The sequence below is a fragment of the Colius striatus genome, chromosome 8 (genome assembly GCF_028858725.1).
Source record: "Colius striatus isolate bColStr4 chromosome 8, bColStr4.1.hap1, whole genome shotgun sequence".
In the NCBI taxonomy this organism is placed as follows: Eukaryota; Metazoa; Chordata; class Aves; order Coliiformes; family Coliidae; genus Colius; species Colius striatus.
The window spans coordinates 17,158,681-17,173,388 of record NC_084766.1 but is presented as its reverse complement, the minus strand read 5'-3'; the positions used below and the strand labels follow the sequence as shown (position 1 = coordinate 17,173,388).

The following is a 14,708-nucleotide window of genomic DNA, read 5'->3' as shown; positions in this document are numbered from 1 at the left end:
CTTTTTCCCCGTTCTGTTCTTGGTTTGAACAATGACATTCTCAGCTGCTGTCCTCATTTCTGAATGGAATTATCACTTCCAGTTATTTAAGACATATATATATTAACCAGTTCCTCTCCCTGGAATAACTTATTTATCTTACTAGTAATTTTCTCTCATACATTGTAAAGGATGAATGAATTTTCATAGGATACTCATGGTAAGAAAAAGCACAGTTGCTTGTACCAGGTCTCATACAATCACAACACTGTGCATGCTGTTCTGTGCCAAATGGCATCTTTTTGAAGGAGGCGCTGAATTTGAGACATTTCAAACATGAAATGGTACCCACACCCTCAATGCTGTTGGGCAGGACTCCTCATTTCCTGTGTTTCAGTGAAAATAATTGTTCAACAGAAGTGCATTAAACCAAAGAACTGGGAAAAGCCTCTTGGAATAACACTCCCAGCTGACTCCTGATATACCTCCATAATTATGTTTTGTGAAATCCTATGAAACATAGCTATTTGCTTGGATGATATCTGCCTACAGTACTGACAGATTTAATTAAGTGGAAAACATTATGTCGTATATTCTACTGACTGAACAAGAGGTCCACAAGCCACAAAATCTCACTTTTTAATCACAGGAGAATGTTGGTGCTCATAGAGAAATAAAATGCCACACTACATTGACATCCAGTAATAGCCTCAAATTCACAACTTCACCTATTTCCTCATAAATTGGACACAAGCTTCAGATTATTATACAACTGGACAGATCTTTTCCAACAGGTTGGGGACCTATGATACCATACTAATGGAAGCACAAAGTTTCAAGTATTTTTCTTTTTCTGCTATGGAATGGGTGAACACCTGTTTAATATGCCCACAGGCGATAATTAGGAACCAATGACGCTGCTTTCCGTTAACATTTCATTTCTTGCTACTGCAGCACGTCGCTATTAGCAATGATCTTCTAGTTGCAGAGAAAGTGATATTTATTAATTAACAAAACAGGAAAAAAGATCCCAAGTCGCTTTGAACTTTTATTTTTTTTAAAACATGAGAATATACTCATAAAGAGAACAGGCTTGGTAAAAAAAAAATCTCTCTGTATTCATCTGAGGTTCACTTCACATCTGGTCTTCACTGTTCCGTAGTGCTACTAATTATGATCAGTTAATTAAGAAATGAAAGTGCTGCCATTACTTGTCTGGAAGAAGTGGAAACTTCTGTATCAATTATTTGCTCTGGAGTTCCATAAAGAGGTCATCTGGGTGGAGCCATCAAAACAAGATAAATAAAAGCTTTGTAGAGGAGAACTCCAAACAGCTGATTTGATTTTCCCAAGCAAGTGATTTCTTGCCAGGGACATGGCTATTGCTCCAGCACTAAGGAGGAGGAGATCAAGGTCACCATTGAAAAATGTAATTAACTGTGTGAATGGCTACAGCCTGTTTTGGGCAGTAATGCCTCAAGTCTCATGTGCCATGTGCTGCCACCCTTCTCGTTATCATCTTGCTGTGCCCAGAGCTTCCAGGCCCTTGATCTCAAGGCTGTTGCTGGAGGCAGGCAGCTTAGGCCTTGCCTATCAGGTTCAGCGCTCATGTCTTCCTCTGCTGTCAGCATTTGGAGAACCAGCAAAATCTGACTGCCAACCACCCTGCAGGGAGATGCAGCAAGTAGAGCATCAGTAGCAGTGTCTTTCCCTGGAAGTAAAAAGTCAAGTGGATGCAGAGGTGGTCTAGCCATCTACAGTGAAATGTCTGCATGTTATAAGGCGTTTGATTCTGTCTGATATTTTGCCTCTTCACCCTTGCTGTTTTTGTGGAACAAGCAAATAATGCTTTGCTTGGAAAACACTATTTAGCAGGCACTGCTGCTGTCAGCTAACTCAAAGTCATGTTCACATCCATGACAAGGACAGACAAGGATCCACGTTATCACGACAGTTAAACTCTGTGGCTTCAGAATAAAGATCTGGGGTCGGAGCACTGGGATAAGTCTGCAGTTCCAGTAGAAGTGGCAGTGACAGCAGTTAGGCTCATATCAAAGGATGCACCAGAGAGAGAACTGTGGGAGTTGCACAGTACTAGTGTCCCCAGAAGGTGATCTTGTGCAAGAAGTTCTAGATGTGGACCACCTGGTCCTCATTAACTATGCTAAGGGTCTAAAAGCCCTTGGCACCTTCCCAAGCTGCTGGGCCACGTTGTGAAGATCTGCTGGCTGACACTGCTCAGGGTGTGTGTACATGGTGGAGGGAAATCCTAAAGCATGCTGCACCCAGGCTGCAGGGATGCTTGGCCTTGACTTTCTAGTTCCCACCAGAAGAGCTGACTGACTGCAGAAGGTATCTTTCTGATGTACTTCAGTGGTCATCTATCTCAGTGATTAGGAAGGAATCAAATTTTATCACTTCCTTGTCATAAAGCAACTGTTCCATGTTGTATTTTATGGTCCTCAGAGCTCTTAGCCTCCCTTTTCTGTTTTATATGTATAGAACAGCAGCATTAGAAGCCTCTAGTATAATTTGCAATCCAAACAAAGATGGTAAGGGAAAAAAAGACTAATTAATTTGCCCCAAATTATGGAATAATGTAGAGAGAGAGCCAGCGAATAAAATGCAAATCTTTGACTCTCATCTACTTGCCTCCCGTGGAAGTCAGTTTAAGACATGGATAAGAATCAATCAAAGCTTCTCTTAATATGAGCAGGACTGTAGGCAGAAACCCTGATGTGCTGGTGTGCTTCTGACAAGGCAGAGAGCTGCCAGACTGACAGCTCAAGGCAGAGTTGCACTTTTATCTTTCGATATGCCTAATACAGCTATGTCTTTTTGATTGTGCCATCTGGTCCACTCTCTCCTATTTTTTTTAATTTATTTCTGACTTGTCATACATGCTACAACTGCACAGACAGCTTTATTCTATAAAACTGTTCAACTATGACATTTTACTAAATACACAGAAATTAAGTTTGTAAAACAGATAGAAACCAAGGCTGGAGTCATCCAGATTATGGTAAGTATGTAAGCAAAGATCAATATTAATGCACTCTAAAGACACTAATTCTCAATTCTTCAGAAATTCTAGTATCTACATCCAACACTTGATCATTTTGCAAGCAGGACCATTACTCTCTGCTGACATTTACTCTAAAGATATGCTATATCAACTGAAAAATAATGTTATATGAAACATGCCAGTTTCAGCTTGCATCACTGTCAAGAAATCAAACAGCAAGTGCAGTCTGCAGAGCATGAAAGTCCCCCAAAACCTTAGGAATCAAAACTAGTCCTGATCCAAAATGTTTGAGAGTGTCTCAGAGCTGAACCAGAAATTTCTAGGATTGTTTTCATTCAATTTCTGATGATGGTGCTCCCAAAAGACTTCAAGAGTTTTTATATGATGGTGAGCATCAAAGAATTTACTACAAATGGAGCAGTGCTATTTCTTTGGAAAGAAAAACTAGACTACTCAGATAATTCTGATGAGTTTGCAAGGAGGAAAGATAACATGGGTTAGTCAGTTGTCATCAAAGGGTATTAGAGGATATGAGCCATTTTTCACTGTAAGCTTTCCTCATTGTAGTGAAATAAAGTTCTCATTTCCTGGGATAAAACCATAGCTCAAGGTGGCCTCAGGAACTGTGAGCTCAGTCCATTTTACAGAGGGCAATGAAAACTCTGTGCTCCTGAACCTTTATATCTCTTCTCACAATCCTACAAACATGCTGTGTTTGTTGACATGAGAACTGAAAGACATCTCTTCTATATGGCAGAGCTGGATCACACCATGCTCCAAGTACTCCCAAGGCTGGATTCATGTTAGATTTGGCTTGAGTGGTCTAACCTTATGGTTCTTCCAAAACATTGCTCAAGATCACATTTGTCACTAGGTAAGATTCAAGGACAAGCTCTGTAGAGGTGACAGTCATTTGTAATAAAGTAATAAAAGGAAACATAGTGCATTTTTAAGTATGTCCCTAGCAGTCAGGAGTCCAGTGGTTCCAGCCTCTTGGCTGGCTCCCAAGATGAAGCAAATTAGCTTTTGTAATTTACCCAAAATGTGGAGCATCTGGTAAAGGTCTCATATTTTCATGCCCTTCTGTTAAACATAGCTATATTTATGAGGATTTTTTTTTTTGCCTCACACCTATGTATACAGGATCTATTCACTGTCTTTTTCTTGAAATTTATAAAACAAGGTTAAACACTGCCATGATGTCTGAAATGAGAATGACAAATAGAAACATCTCTATTTAAAGGCCTACCTTGTGATACATTACCTAAACTACATACATATGAAGATATCTAATAAAATATAGGGAGCAGCAGGAATATTCACATTGAAGAAAAATCCTCCAGTAAAGGATTATCATTTGCACTATCACAAAATGCAAAGTTTGTTATTTTGCACTATTCAATCAGATTTCCTATTTGTTTCAAGATTAAATACAAAATTAGTAGGAGACTGGCAGTAGTTTGTAATTTCATATTTATTTCAGGTATTGCTTAAAAATGCTAATATTCTAATCATGGAGAAAAATATAATGCACATCATGAATTTTTGTCTAAACTCCTTAAAATAGCTGAGCAAGTCCTCCCAGCAGGGCCTACTACAGTCAATAATTACAAGTTGAATGAATAAATGCTTTACCTGTATTCATCCTGTGTGAACCGTGGGATTACTGAAGGCTGCAGTACAGCAATTTCTACAGTAGTAGTGTTGAACTTCACAGGATCCCCATCATCATATGCAATGACCACCAGCTATAAACAATACAGCAAATCACTCCATTAGCATAAGCAAGAACATTTTTTATGTTGACTTACAAGAATACTTCTTGTATTTCCAGGATGTAACAAGCTGAACACTGTATAAGACATTGTATACTCTTAGATATTGTATAAGAACAGAACATGGAAGAAAAAGTTGACAGTCATCTTCATGTTGAACTATCTGCTATAAAATTTACAGAAACACAGTAAACTAGAATTCAAATACAACAGTCTTCTACAAATACCCATACAAAATATATTGCCAGCTTCAAGATCATTTTTCAGGGGATTCCCTTCACATCTAATCACAGATTGCCCTTATTCTGAACTACATAATTGACTAACTTCTTTAATGATATTTTGTTCAATTCTACATTTCTAAAGTAGAATACTTTTTATTGAACCACCTGTAACTCCCAATAAAAGAAAAAAAAATGCTAGCAAAGAATTTTGTGTTGCTATCATTAATATTTAAAACCAAGGTCTGATATCAAAACAAACAAAATAACATTACTTTCTCTCCACAGAAAAACTCTTAGAAATGAGATCTTTGGTATGCTAAACCATGGACAAACCCAGAAGACCTTCTTTAAAGGTGGCCTATAAGAAATCTTTTGCTTATCTGTTATTTACTCAAGTAGTTTTGCTTATTTGATCTGTGCTTGTCTACTGGGATAAATAGGTTCACCTGTTTTCAGCTTTTGTATGAAGGTAAGCTATCTGTTAGCTAAAGGATGAGCCACTAGCCTGCTGAATAGGGAGTAATAGACAGTTTTGTCCTCACTCTCTCTAAATTTGTCCTTATTTCAGGAGGTCACTATATGAAGCAGGTCAGCACTTCATTCTAGCAAAGGGTTTTTCAACTCATTTCTGTGAGTCCAAGCTACTCTCCAAGTAGGTCAATGAAGAGACAACTTAAAACAAAAGGGGGCATTTTTTTCAGCCTGTATATTGTGGAGTTCACCAGTGGAAGACACTATCATTGCAGAAAGAATGAGTATGTTAAAAATGCACTGGAAAAAGTCACAGAAGATTCAGCAGCAGATACGAGACCAATTGGTGTAAATACCGACTCAACGTTTCGACATTACTTTTTTTTTTTTTTCTGGAGCATTTTCTGTGCTCCTTCCCTAAGCATCTGTATTTTCTGAAAAGTAATGCTCTGCTAAATTTACTATTGGTCTGTCCTAATACAAGGCAGTCTTCTGGGACATTCAGAAGTGGAAAACAGTGACTTGGACAACAGTGAATAGCTTTATTCCCTACAACAGAAAAGTACACAAATACACCTCTCTTTAATCCTCATTTCGAAACTAAATAACTGAAAGAAACAAACCACACTTTAATGATCATACAGAAGGTGGGCAGTTTTCAAATAGGAAAATTACACATAAACACACACAATTCTAGATACATTCTTTTTTCTGACCCATATTAATTTTCATTTTTAACTACCTCCTCCACTCATGGATTTCAGAGGGAAGGTCTGACCCAATGTTTTTTATTAAAATCATACTCCACAATAAATTACATCTGAGTCTCTTCAGGAACAATAACAATACAATAGTAATTTTACTATCCTTAGCATCAAAGTCTTTACATCACACCACTTGTGAACAGCAAGTCCCAAACTATCCAATTGAGCAGTAACTTCCTCTAAAGATATCTTGCCATTCTTACAAATTCTCCCAAAATTGCTATGCTGATGACCCTGTTGAAAACAAAGAAATCTTAGAATCACTGAGTGGTTGGGTTTGGAAGGGATCACTAGAGATCATCCAGTCCACTGCCTGCTCAAGCAGGTTCACCGGTCACACAGGAACATATCCAGGTGGGTTTAAAAACCTCCAGAAAAGGAGATTCCACAGCCACCCTTGACAGCTTGTGCCAGTGCTCTGTCATCCTCATAGGAAAGAAGTGGGTTTTTTTAATGTTAAGTAGAACTTTCTACGTTCCACCTTGTGTCTATTATCCCTTGTCTTGTCACTGGGCACTACCGAAAAAAGACTGGCCCCATCCTCTTGACAGCTGCGCTTTAAGTATTTATAAGTGTTGGTAAAGTCACTCTTCAGCCTTCCCTTATTCAGGTTAAACAGCCCCAGGTCCCACAGCCTTTCCTCCTAAGTGAGATGATCCAGTCCCCTAATCATTTTGTTACCCTCCACTGGACTCCCTCCAGAAGTTCTCTATCACTCTTGGATTGGAAAGTCCAAAACTGGACACAGTATTCCAGATGTTAGAAAGGTATCATTCAAGAACTGAGGTTTCCTTCAGAGCTGCCTCCCTGTTTCTCCTGCCCTCCTAACGGTAGCAATCACAATCAACCACGATATTTCTGAAGTCAAAAAGGCACAAAACATGTGATAGGAATAAATTAAGTAAAGACATAAACAAAATAAACTTGTCACATCTTTCTATGCAATAGAAAGCAACACAGAGAAACACAACGGTAAAAGGAATTTCATCAAATGCCAACAACAGTTACTAACAATATACAGCAACATGAGTTCACACCTTAAACACTGTACTTGGCTTTTCATTTAGATTTACTCGGGTTACCACACGTCCTGAGTTTTCTTCCACGTCAAAAATGCTGGCACTGTAAGGAAACTGGACAACATCGACTTTGTATCGGACTCGACTTGCTGGTGTGTCCTGTAAGACAAAAACAAAGCAACTTGCATTGGTTTTGGTTTTACACATCTCAAGAACCTAGTACAGGATTAAAATGCAACATAACTAAACAGGTCATCAGAAACAAAACTCGTATTTTGCCAAAGGACTAGTTTTGTTATTGAGCATCCATCAACACAACATCAGAAGCATGACACGAGAAAAATATCAGGAGAATACATTTGTGGTATCAACGGTAACAGAAAATGCAATTTTGCAAACAGATATTAAGTAGCCCCATAATGAACTCTCCCTGCTGTTCAAATCCTGTTTCAATGACAAGGAACAAGCACAGCTAACCCATGCATGTGTCACAAATTCTCTGCACTCAAAAAAAACCCAAAATAAAAGAGGAACCAGAAGAAGTATTGCTAGAGTGTATAATAAACAATTTTTATTTCAGATCAGTAACTTGTCATTTTCTAATAGAAGGCTATTTACCTGATTGAACACTAACTGCCTAAATGACATTTACTGTAAGGAATGAAATTTCTTAAAGTAACTGTTATATTCCATCAATGCTATTCCAGCAGTCATCCTGCAGGGACCTTCAGAGTATCTGGAGTTACATCATGCCTGTAAGCACAGCCTAAGAGGCAGCCACTCCTACAATGGAGTGATGGGAGGGTGCTGTCAGCTTGCTCTGACCTGAGTGATTTATCAAGCCCTAAAAAGCAAAATGCGTGGCAATGCTTGTCCATGTGATGTCCACAGCCCCACCACTCCTTGGTAGCACCCCAGGCTCTGCCGCAGCAACTGCTTTCCCATAGGGACCCATAGTGCATCTTCAGTAGTGGCAGGATGGTTCTTAGCATCCACCTGACTTAAAGACAACAGACACTTTTGGTAGGAATCATTCAGGTTCTTTTCAGATGAGATGAATTGCACCATCAGAGGATTACAGAAGATGTTTGGGAGACATTATTTTTTAACTTCCATTCTCTTCCATTCCATAGGTTATTTGCATTCTCAGCAAGTGTCCCTTCACTAGTACTGACAGTAACCCACTGTTTTCAAAGATTAAAAGGTGATGCTATAATCTGTTACTAAAGCAGTGAAGTCAATACAAATTTAAACCACGTTCTAAGGAGCTGAGAAAAAGGGAGATCAAAGAACAGGTGTGAAGCAAAGAAAGCGGTTTTTTACACACTGGTGTCCAAATAATTTTTTTCAGCAGGCTAAAGTCTGTGTTGACACGATATGTGGACACTTGAGCCATTTCACAAAATTCTAACTAGGTTATTTGCTAAGTATCTTTACAAGATGATTCAGAGAAGTGCTTAGAAAGTCAGGTCCTATCACTGGTATGATTTCAGTTTCTTAATGCTTTTGAGTCTAGACCTTAGATTGTGTTTTGACCTTTACATTGCATTTACACAGACACAATATCAGCCTGTAGTTTCATTAATACAAAACTGGAAATTTTCATCTGTGTTGAGTAATGTGGTATAAAGCAGCTTTGTTGTAACTGAGACTCTATTCAATGTGCCGTGGCAGCTACTAACTACATGAAACAGTGAATTTGCTTTCATAAACAGGAAAAAAATGGCTGCCAAAGTGGTTAAAGCTCACTAAATAATATCAGTGCTTTGTTCATACAACAAAAGTGCACTGAACTGTTCAGTCAAAATACATAGTCTAAACTAAAAGCTTTACTGGACGGGATGTAGCACAGGTATCATGTGATATCCTAATGCATGCGACAGAGCTGTATAACGTGGCGTCAGATTTTGCCACAATAACTTCTGATGCGTGTTCTCTATTTCAATGCAAGAACAGTGATTTTTCAATGAAGAATGTTTCTTTCTATTAAAAGCTTCTATTAATTTAATTGGTAGTATCAATTTTACAGCTGTTGTAATTTATAGCTGTGTAAGTCTAACACTAAAACAGTAAGATGGAGGTCAAGACAGCCAGGCCACCTCAGTCTTTCTCCCCATAAAACCCTGCACAGACAACACCTTGCATGCAAAGAGAAGTGAGATGGGGTTGGATGCAACTCAGGCATTCTATGGGGAGACTTGCACAGCTGCTCCTCCACACAATTCTAACTGCAGGAGCATGAGGACATTGCCTCTTTGAGCCCTCCATGGAAATACAGCCCAGGAAAGGTTTACTAGCCACCACACCACCACACCACTCCAGTGCCACAGGCACTACCTTTAACAATCCAAGATCTGAGTTTGCCAGCTGTTTTTTGGTATTTAGTTAAAATTTATGACAGGCCATGTTAACAGTTACAAGTACTTTATGAGACCATGCACACTAAGGAGTGCAAATCCTTGCAAACGTGAGAAATTTCCGAGATCATAGCATAACAGAGGTAATTATACAACTTTCATAGAATCATAGAATGGTAGGGGTTGGAAGGGACTTTTAAAGATCATCTAGTCCAACCCCCCTGCAGAAGCAGGGTCACCTAGATCAGGTCACATAGGAACATGTCCAGACGGGTCTTGAAGACCTCCAAGGAAGGAGATCCAACAACCCCTCTGGGCAGCCTGTGCCAGGGCTCCCTCACCTGAACAGTGAAATAGGCTTTTCTTATATTTAAGTGGAACTTTTTGTGTTCCAGCTTCATCCCATTACTCCTTGTCCTGTTACTAGATACCATAGAAAAAAGGGATCTCCCAACCGCCTGACACCCACCCTTTAGATATTTATAAATGTTAATAAGATCCCTGCTCAGTTTTCTCTTTTCTAGACTAAACAGCCCCAGTTCCCGCAACCTTTCCTCGTATGAAAGATGTTCCAGTCCCCTGATCATCTTGGTGGCCCTGCACTGGACTCTCTCCAGAAGTTCTCTGTCTTTCTTCAGCTGAGGAATCCAGAACTGGACACAGCACTCCAGTTATTTTTCTTCAACATTATAATTAAGAGGAAATTACCTGCTGAAATCCACTCTATTTGGCTTCAAAGTATTGGTCCTCATATTTGCTTGGAACAATAAAAGCTATCATCATCATTAAATTTGCACAGAGCAGATAATTTTTTATTAAATAAACAAAAATCTCATCAAGTTATTGTTCCTTATATGACTATCAAGTATACTTTTCTCCTATCTGTCGTGGTTTAGGCCCATCAGGGGAAAAAAGACCACGATTAGACTCAAGCATCAAAGACCTGAGGATTGCCAAAGGGCAGGGAGAGCTTAATTGCCACTTATGGTCCAGGACAAAACAGACCAGGCTACTCAGCTTGGGGAAGAAAATATAAAATAATTTAATAGACTGCCAACTAAAACATAACCATAAAATCCCAAAACATAACCAACACAACACAGTGGTACAATGATGAACAGTACAACCAGCCCTTTAAGACCACCTTCTCCCTGCCCCTCCACTCTTCCCAGGCTCAGAGCCCTGTGTCTTTACCTCCTCCTCCCCCCTGAATGGCTAGGAGAGGGGCAGGGAATGGGGGTTTCAGTCAGTCTATTCTCAATGGTTCCTGCCGTTTGTCTCTCCTCAAGGCAGGTGGGCTCTGCACCAGTCCTCCCTGCTCCTCCATGGCGTACCTCAAACACACGGCAGCCCTGCACAGGCAGCTCCAATGTGCATTCATCCCAAAGGCTGCAGCTCTTCTCTGCCTCTCGTGTGGGTCTGCTCTGCAGCCTTCAGGCTTTCCATCATGACCTGCTCCACAGCTGCCTTCTCACACAGTCTCTTGCTTGTCTGGGTGTACTCACACAGAGCTGCTGGTGGCTCTCAGTCCTGCCATGGCCCTGCATGGGTTGCAGGGGTACAGCCTGCGTTTTTGTCACGGGCTGCAGAGAGGTCTCTGGTCTGGTGCTCCTCCTTCCTTCCTCCTTCTCTGCCTGTGGGGTCTGCATGGTGGCCTCCATCTTGTACCACTCTTACATCTCCTACTAGCACCTCAAATTCCTGTCCCTAAATAGTAATGGCAGAGGCGTCAGATTGGCCCAGACGGGCCAGAGTTGGGTCTGGACCTAAGAACTGGGGAAGTGTCTGAGAACTCTTTACCAGGTCTTCACTGCAACTCACTCCCCCTGTTACCAAGCAAAAGTGGCTCCTCGCTAAACCATGACGCTGTCCTTTATGAAAATAACAAAACAGGGATTTATTTTTTATTTACTATATTTCGGCACCAACATAATTAGGAAAATCTCCAGAGAGATTTCCTGGGGAAATCTATTTAGAAGCAAGTTTTAATTAACACAAATATTAATCATCTTTTGCCTCTGTTCTAAATTAATTTAGACACATTCCTATGTCTACAGCAAAAGTAAAAAATATAGCAGATAATACTCTGAATGAAATCACAGAGAACGGATTGTATTTGACAGGAACTGTATTCATTCTCTCCGGAGAGAATGAATGAGTTTTCCTGAGAGTTCAAGACTAATAGAAAACTTGGATCTAAAGCTCATCTAGCTTCAATTATTGCTTTTAAAGCTGCATAATTTCTTAAGTTTTTATTTGCTCTGGGGAAACTACATTCATTTGTGCCACAGCTGACAGGTACAAAAATATCCCCAGCATTGACATTAGATGATCAGGCTGCATCCAGAGGCCCTGAGCAGAGAGGCTTGGAGGGCACACGTGCACTGCTGAGATAACTCTTAACAGACACAGATAGGTTGTAGAGAAACTGTAATGCACTAAAGCCAGGAAAAATGGTGAGAAGTGTAAGAACAAAAACTTCTGCAATTCAAAAGAAAGCTAGGAATCCTATTTTCCACTAGACAAATGGGTCATAGGCATACAAAACCAGAATGATCTGGCTCAGAGAAGAGTAGGAAATAATGCACTTCATTTGCAGTCCCTTTGTGAAGATCCCAGATACATATCTAGTAAATGACCTCAATTTTACCCCCAAGAACTACCATGGAATAGTGGCATAATGAATATAGACTCATTTGCCATTAAGTTCAACTCAGTGCCACTTTCTGACACAAGTGAGAAAACTCCTGATGCTAATACAGATAAAATGGGAAACTGATAAGGAATTTAATAAATTATCCTCAACTGTAGATTGCAATGCAAATCACAATGATTTGAATGGTGGAGAGTTCACAAAGGCAAATTTTGTTAAGAGAAGTCTGTGAAAAAAAATTAGAATGTGATACTAAAAGCAGAATTTACAGGTGGCTGCACAACTTCTTCGTAACACGCTCTAAGTAAAGTAACCATTAAATGACTTTGGAGACTTTTATACCAGCTTTCTTTTGTCACTGGTACTTTCATATATATTGACCCTAAATTCATTCATATAGACTCTAAAATTTGAAGGATTTTATTCTTTGGTGTGTAACTCAAGAATAGGGCCTGAAATCATGAATTGCTAAATCTGGAAATTCTGAATATTAACTAGAATAAGCTGAAGACAAAAAGAACATCAGCTTTTAAAGACTAAATTACTTTAAGAACTCACGGAATTTGCGGCATGTTTCTCACATACAAATCTTTAGTAGACACTATGAAATCCAACTAATAATTTTTAAAAGATCAAGCCCTGAAATGCTTTTATGTCCAATTAAATACCTGTGAAATCCCTAATTGAATATCTGTTAGCATCCTACTTTTAGAGGGTGCCTATAAAACAATAAACACAATTACTGAAATTGACAAAAGGGTTGCATTGAAGAAAACCCTTACAAGGTGTTACAAGATTGGATAAAGCATTAAATTGGATGTTCTGGAGCTCTGGAAACTGCTCATTAAAATTAGTGTTCTGCATCTGTTTCTATTGACATTTCAAACCAACAAAATCAAAATATGCAGGGGAATTGCTCATGGAATAAATATTCCAGCTTTTATACTGATAAATGATACCAAAAAAATGTTTATACAGGAAACGCAAACATCTCAAGTTATATCAGTCCTAGGAATATTCACATTTTGAAAAGCAAAACATGCACACTAAGCATCTATCAAATAGCACATGTTGCTCTCCTTTCAAAATATTTGGAGAGTTAAGAGTTAGCATCTTTCATCACCACAGTACTTCAATAAAGCATAAATAGCTCACAATGAAGACAACTCTTCTCTCCAGGGTAATCTCAGGTGTCCTTGAATACCTCAGATATGTGTACTGCCATCTGTACAGACCTGCTGATCATCATCACAGGTAGCCGTTTTGCCAAGCAAAAAGCATCCACCATTCTAATTCCTTCACATGCAATTGTCTTATTTGAAATACAAATTTGTAAACTTTGGTAAATAACAGGAAACAAATCAGGTTTAAAGCTCTCCAGAGATGCCCTGAACATGACTACAGTGTCCTACAGCCTAAACTTACCCACTCCTAGATACTAAGAAATCCCAGATAAATAAGAAACCCTTAAGCTCTGGCTGCACAACACCTATGGAAAGAAAACTCAAGATTTGAGGGAAACCTTTGACACACAATTGTTTATGCTTTTGCTCACTTACACAGCTCAGCCTCCTAACCCCTGTTATCACCCTTTCAGCTCCATTTGCACAGTGACTGTGATGTCTCACCATCTGTTTCTTCACGGTCACTCTCCATGCAAACAGGACAAATTTTTTCAGCTGGTCTAAAAGCTACGTTCTACTCTTCTTTCAAACCACTACACACTCAAATTATTTTGAATATGTGAGTGCTTGTACCTTAAAGGGATTAATCAAAAGCTAAATGGAAAGTGTGTTCAACTGTCTCAACAATTTCAATTGCAATGTTTTTAAAATTGAAGATTTTTATTTTAATAAGATCTACCAGTAATTTAGAAAGAACTGAAGCTGTACTTGAGCTTTTTCTTGGCAATCATACAATCATAGCTCTAGTCTATTACTATAATTCCCTCTGGCTCCCTTGGCCTGTTTTGGTCGTCTTCTGCTTAGTATTTTCATACACTTTACTTGTAGTGTGCCTAAAATTAGATCTAACTTCTGCGAAAGACAGGGTGAGCAACTATATGTTGCTCTAAGCAATTTGAAAAATCAGATACCATATAATCTTGCTAGAACTGTAGAAAAACATAATATGGATTGTTCCAATAAATCTAATGTCAATATGTTGATTTATCATATTTTGTGAAAGACGTGTAAATAAAAATTTACCAGATTTCAATGACCACAATGCTGTTTCAAATTAGAGTGTTTTTAATAAATGTAAAAATAACTTTTGAAACATATTTTATATTCTCAGTCACTGCAGAAAAGTGAATTAAAACTGGAAAAGAAAGGAGAGGAAACAAGAAACTGTTCAGAATTTCAAGTGACATTTGCTCAAGACAGCCCTTCAAATCCTGCTCTGGCCTTTAGTGAAAAGCACCAGTTTCTTGTTTTAATTGA

General features: G+C 39.0%; 1 protein-coding gene across 1 annotated transcript in view; it reads right to left on the bottom strand.

Annotated features, from left to right (window-relative positions):
* Nucleotides 1–14,708, bottom strand: part of PCDH15 (protocadherin related 15) — a 495,784-nt gene that overhangs the window by 83,676 nt on the left and 397,400 nt on the right. The window contains exons 22-23 of the mRNA XM_062000927.1: nucleotides 7,276–7,416; nucleotides 4,640–4,752 (exon numbers count right to left, since the gene is read on the bottom strand). Of these exons, the coding sequence (XP_061856911.1) occupies nucleotides 4,640–4,752; nucleotides 7,276–7,416 (254 nt within the window). The remainder of the gene's footprint in view (nucleotides 1–4,639; nucleotides 4,753–7,275; nucleotides 7,417–14,708) is intronic.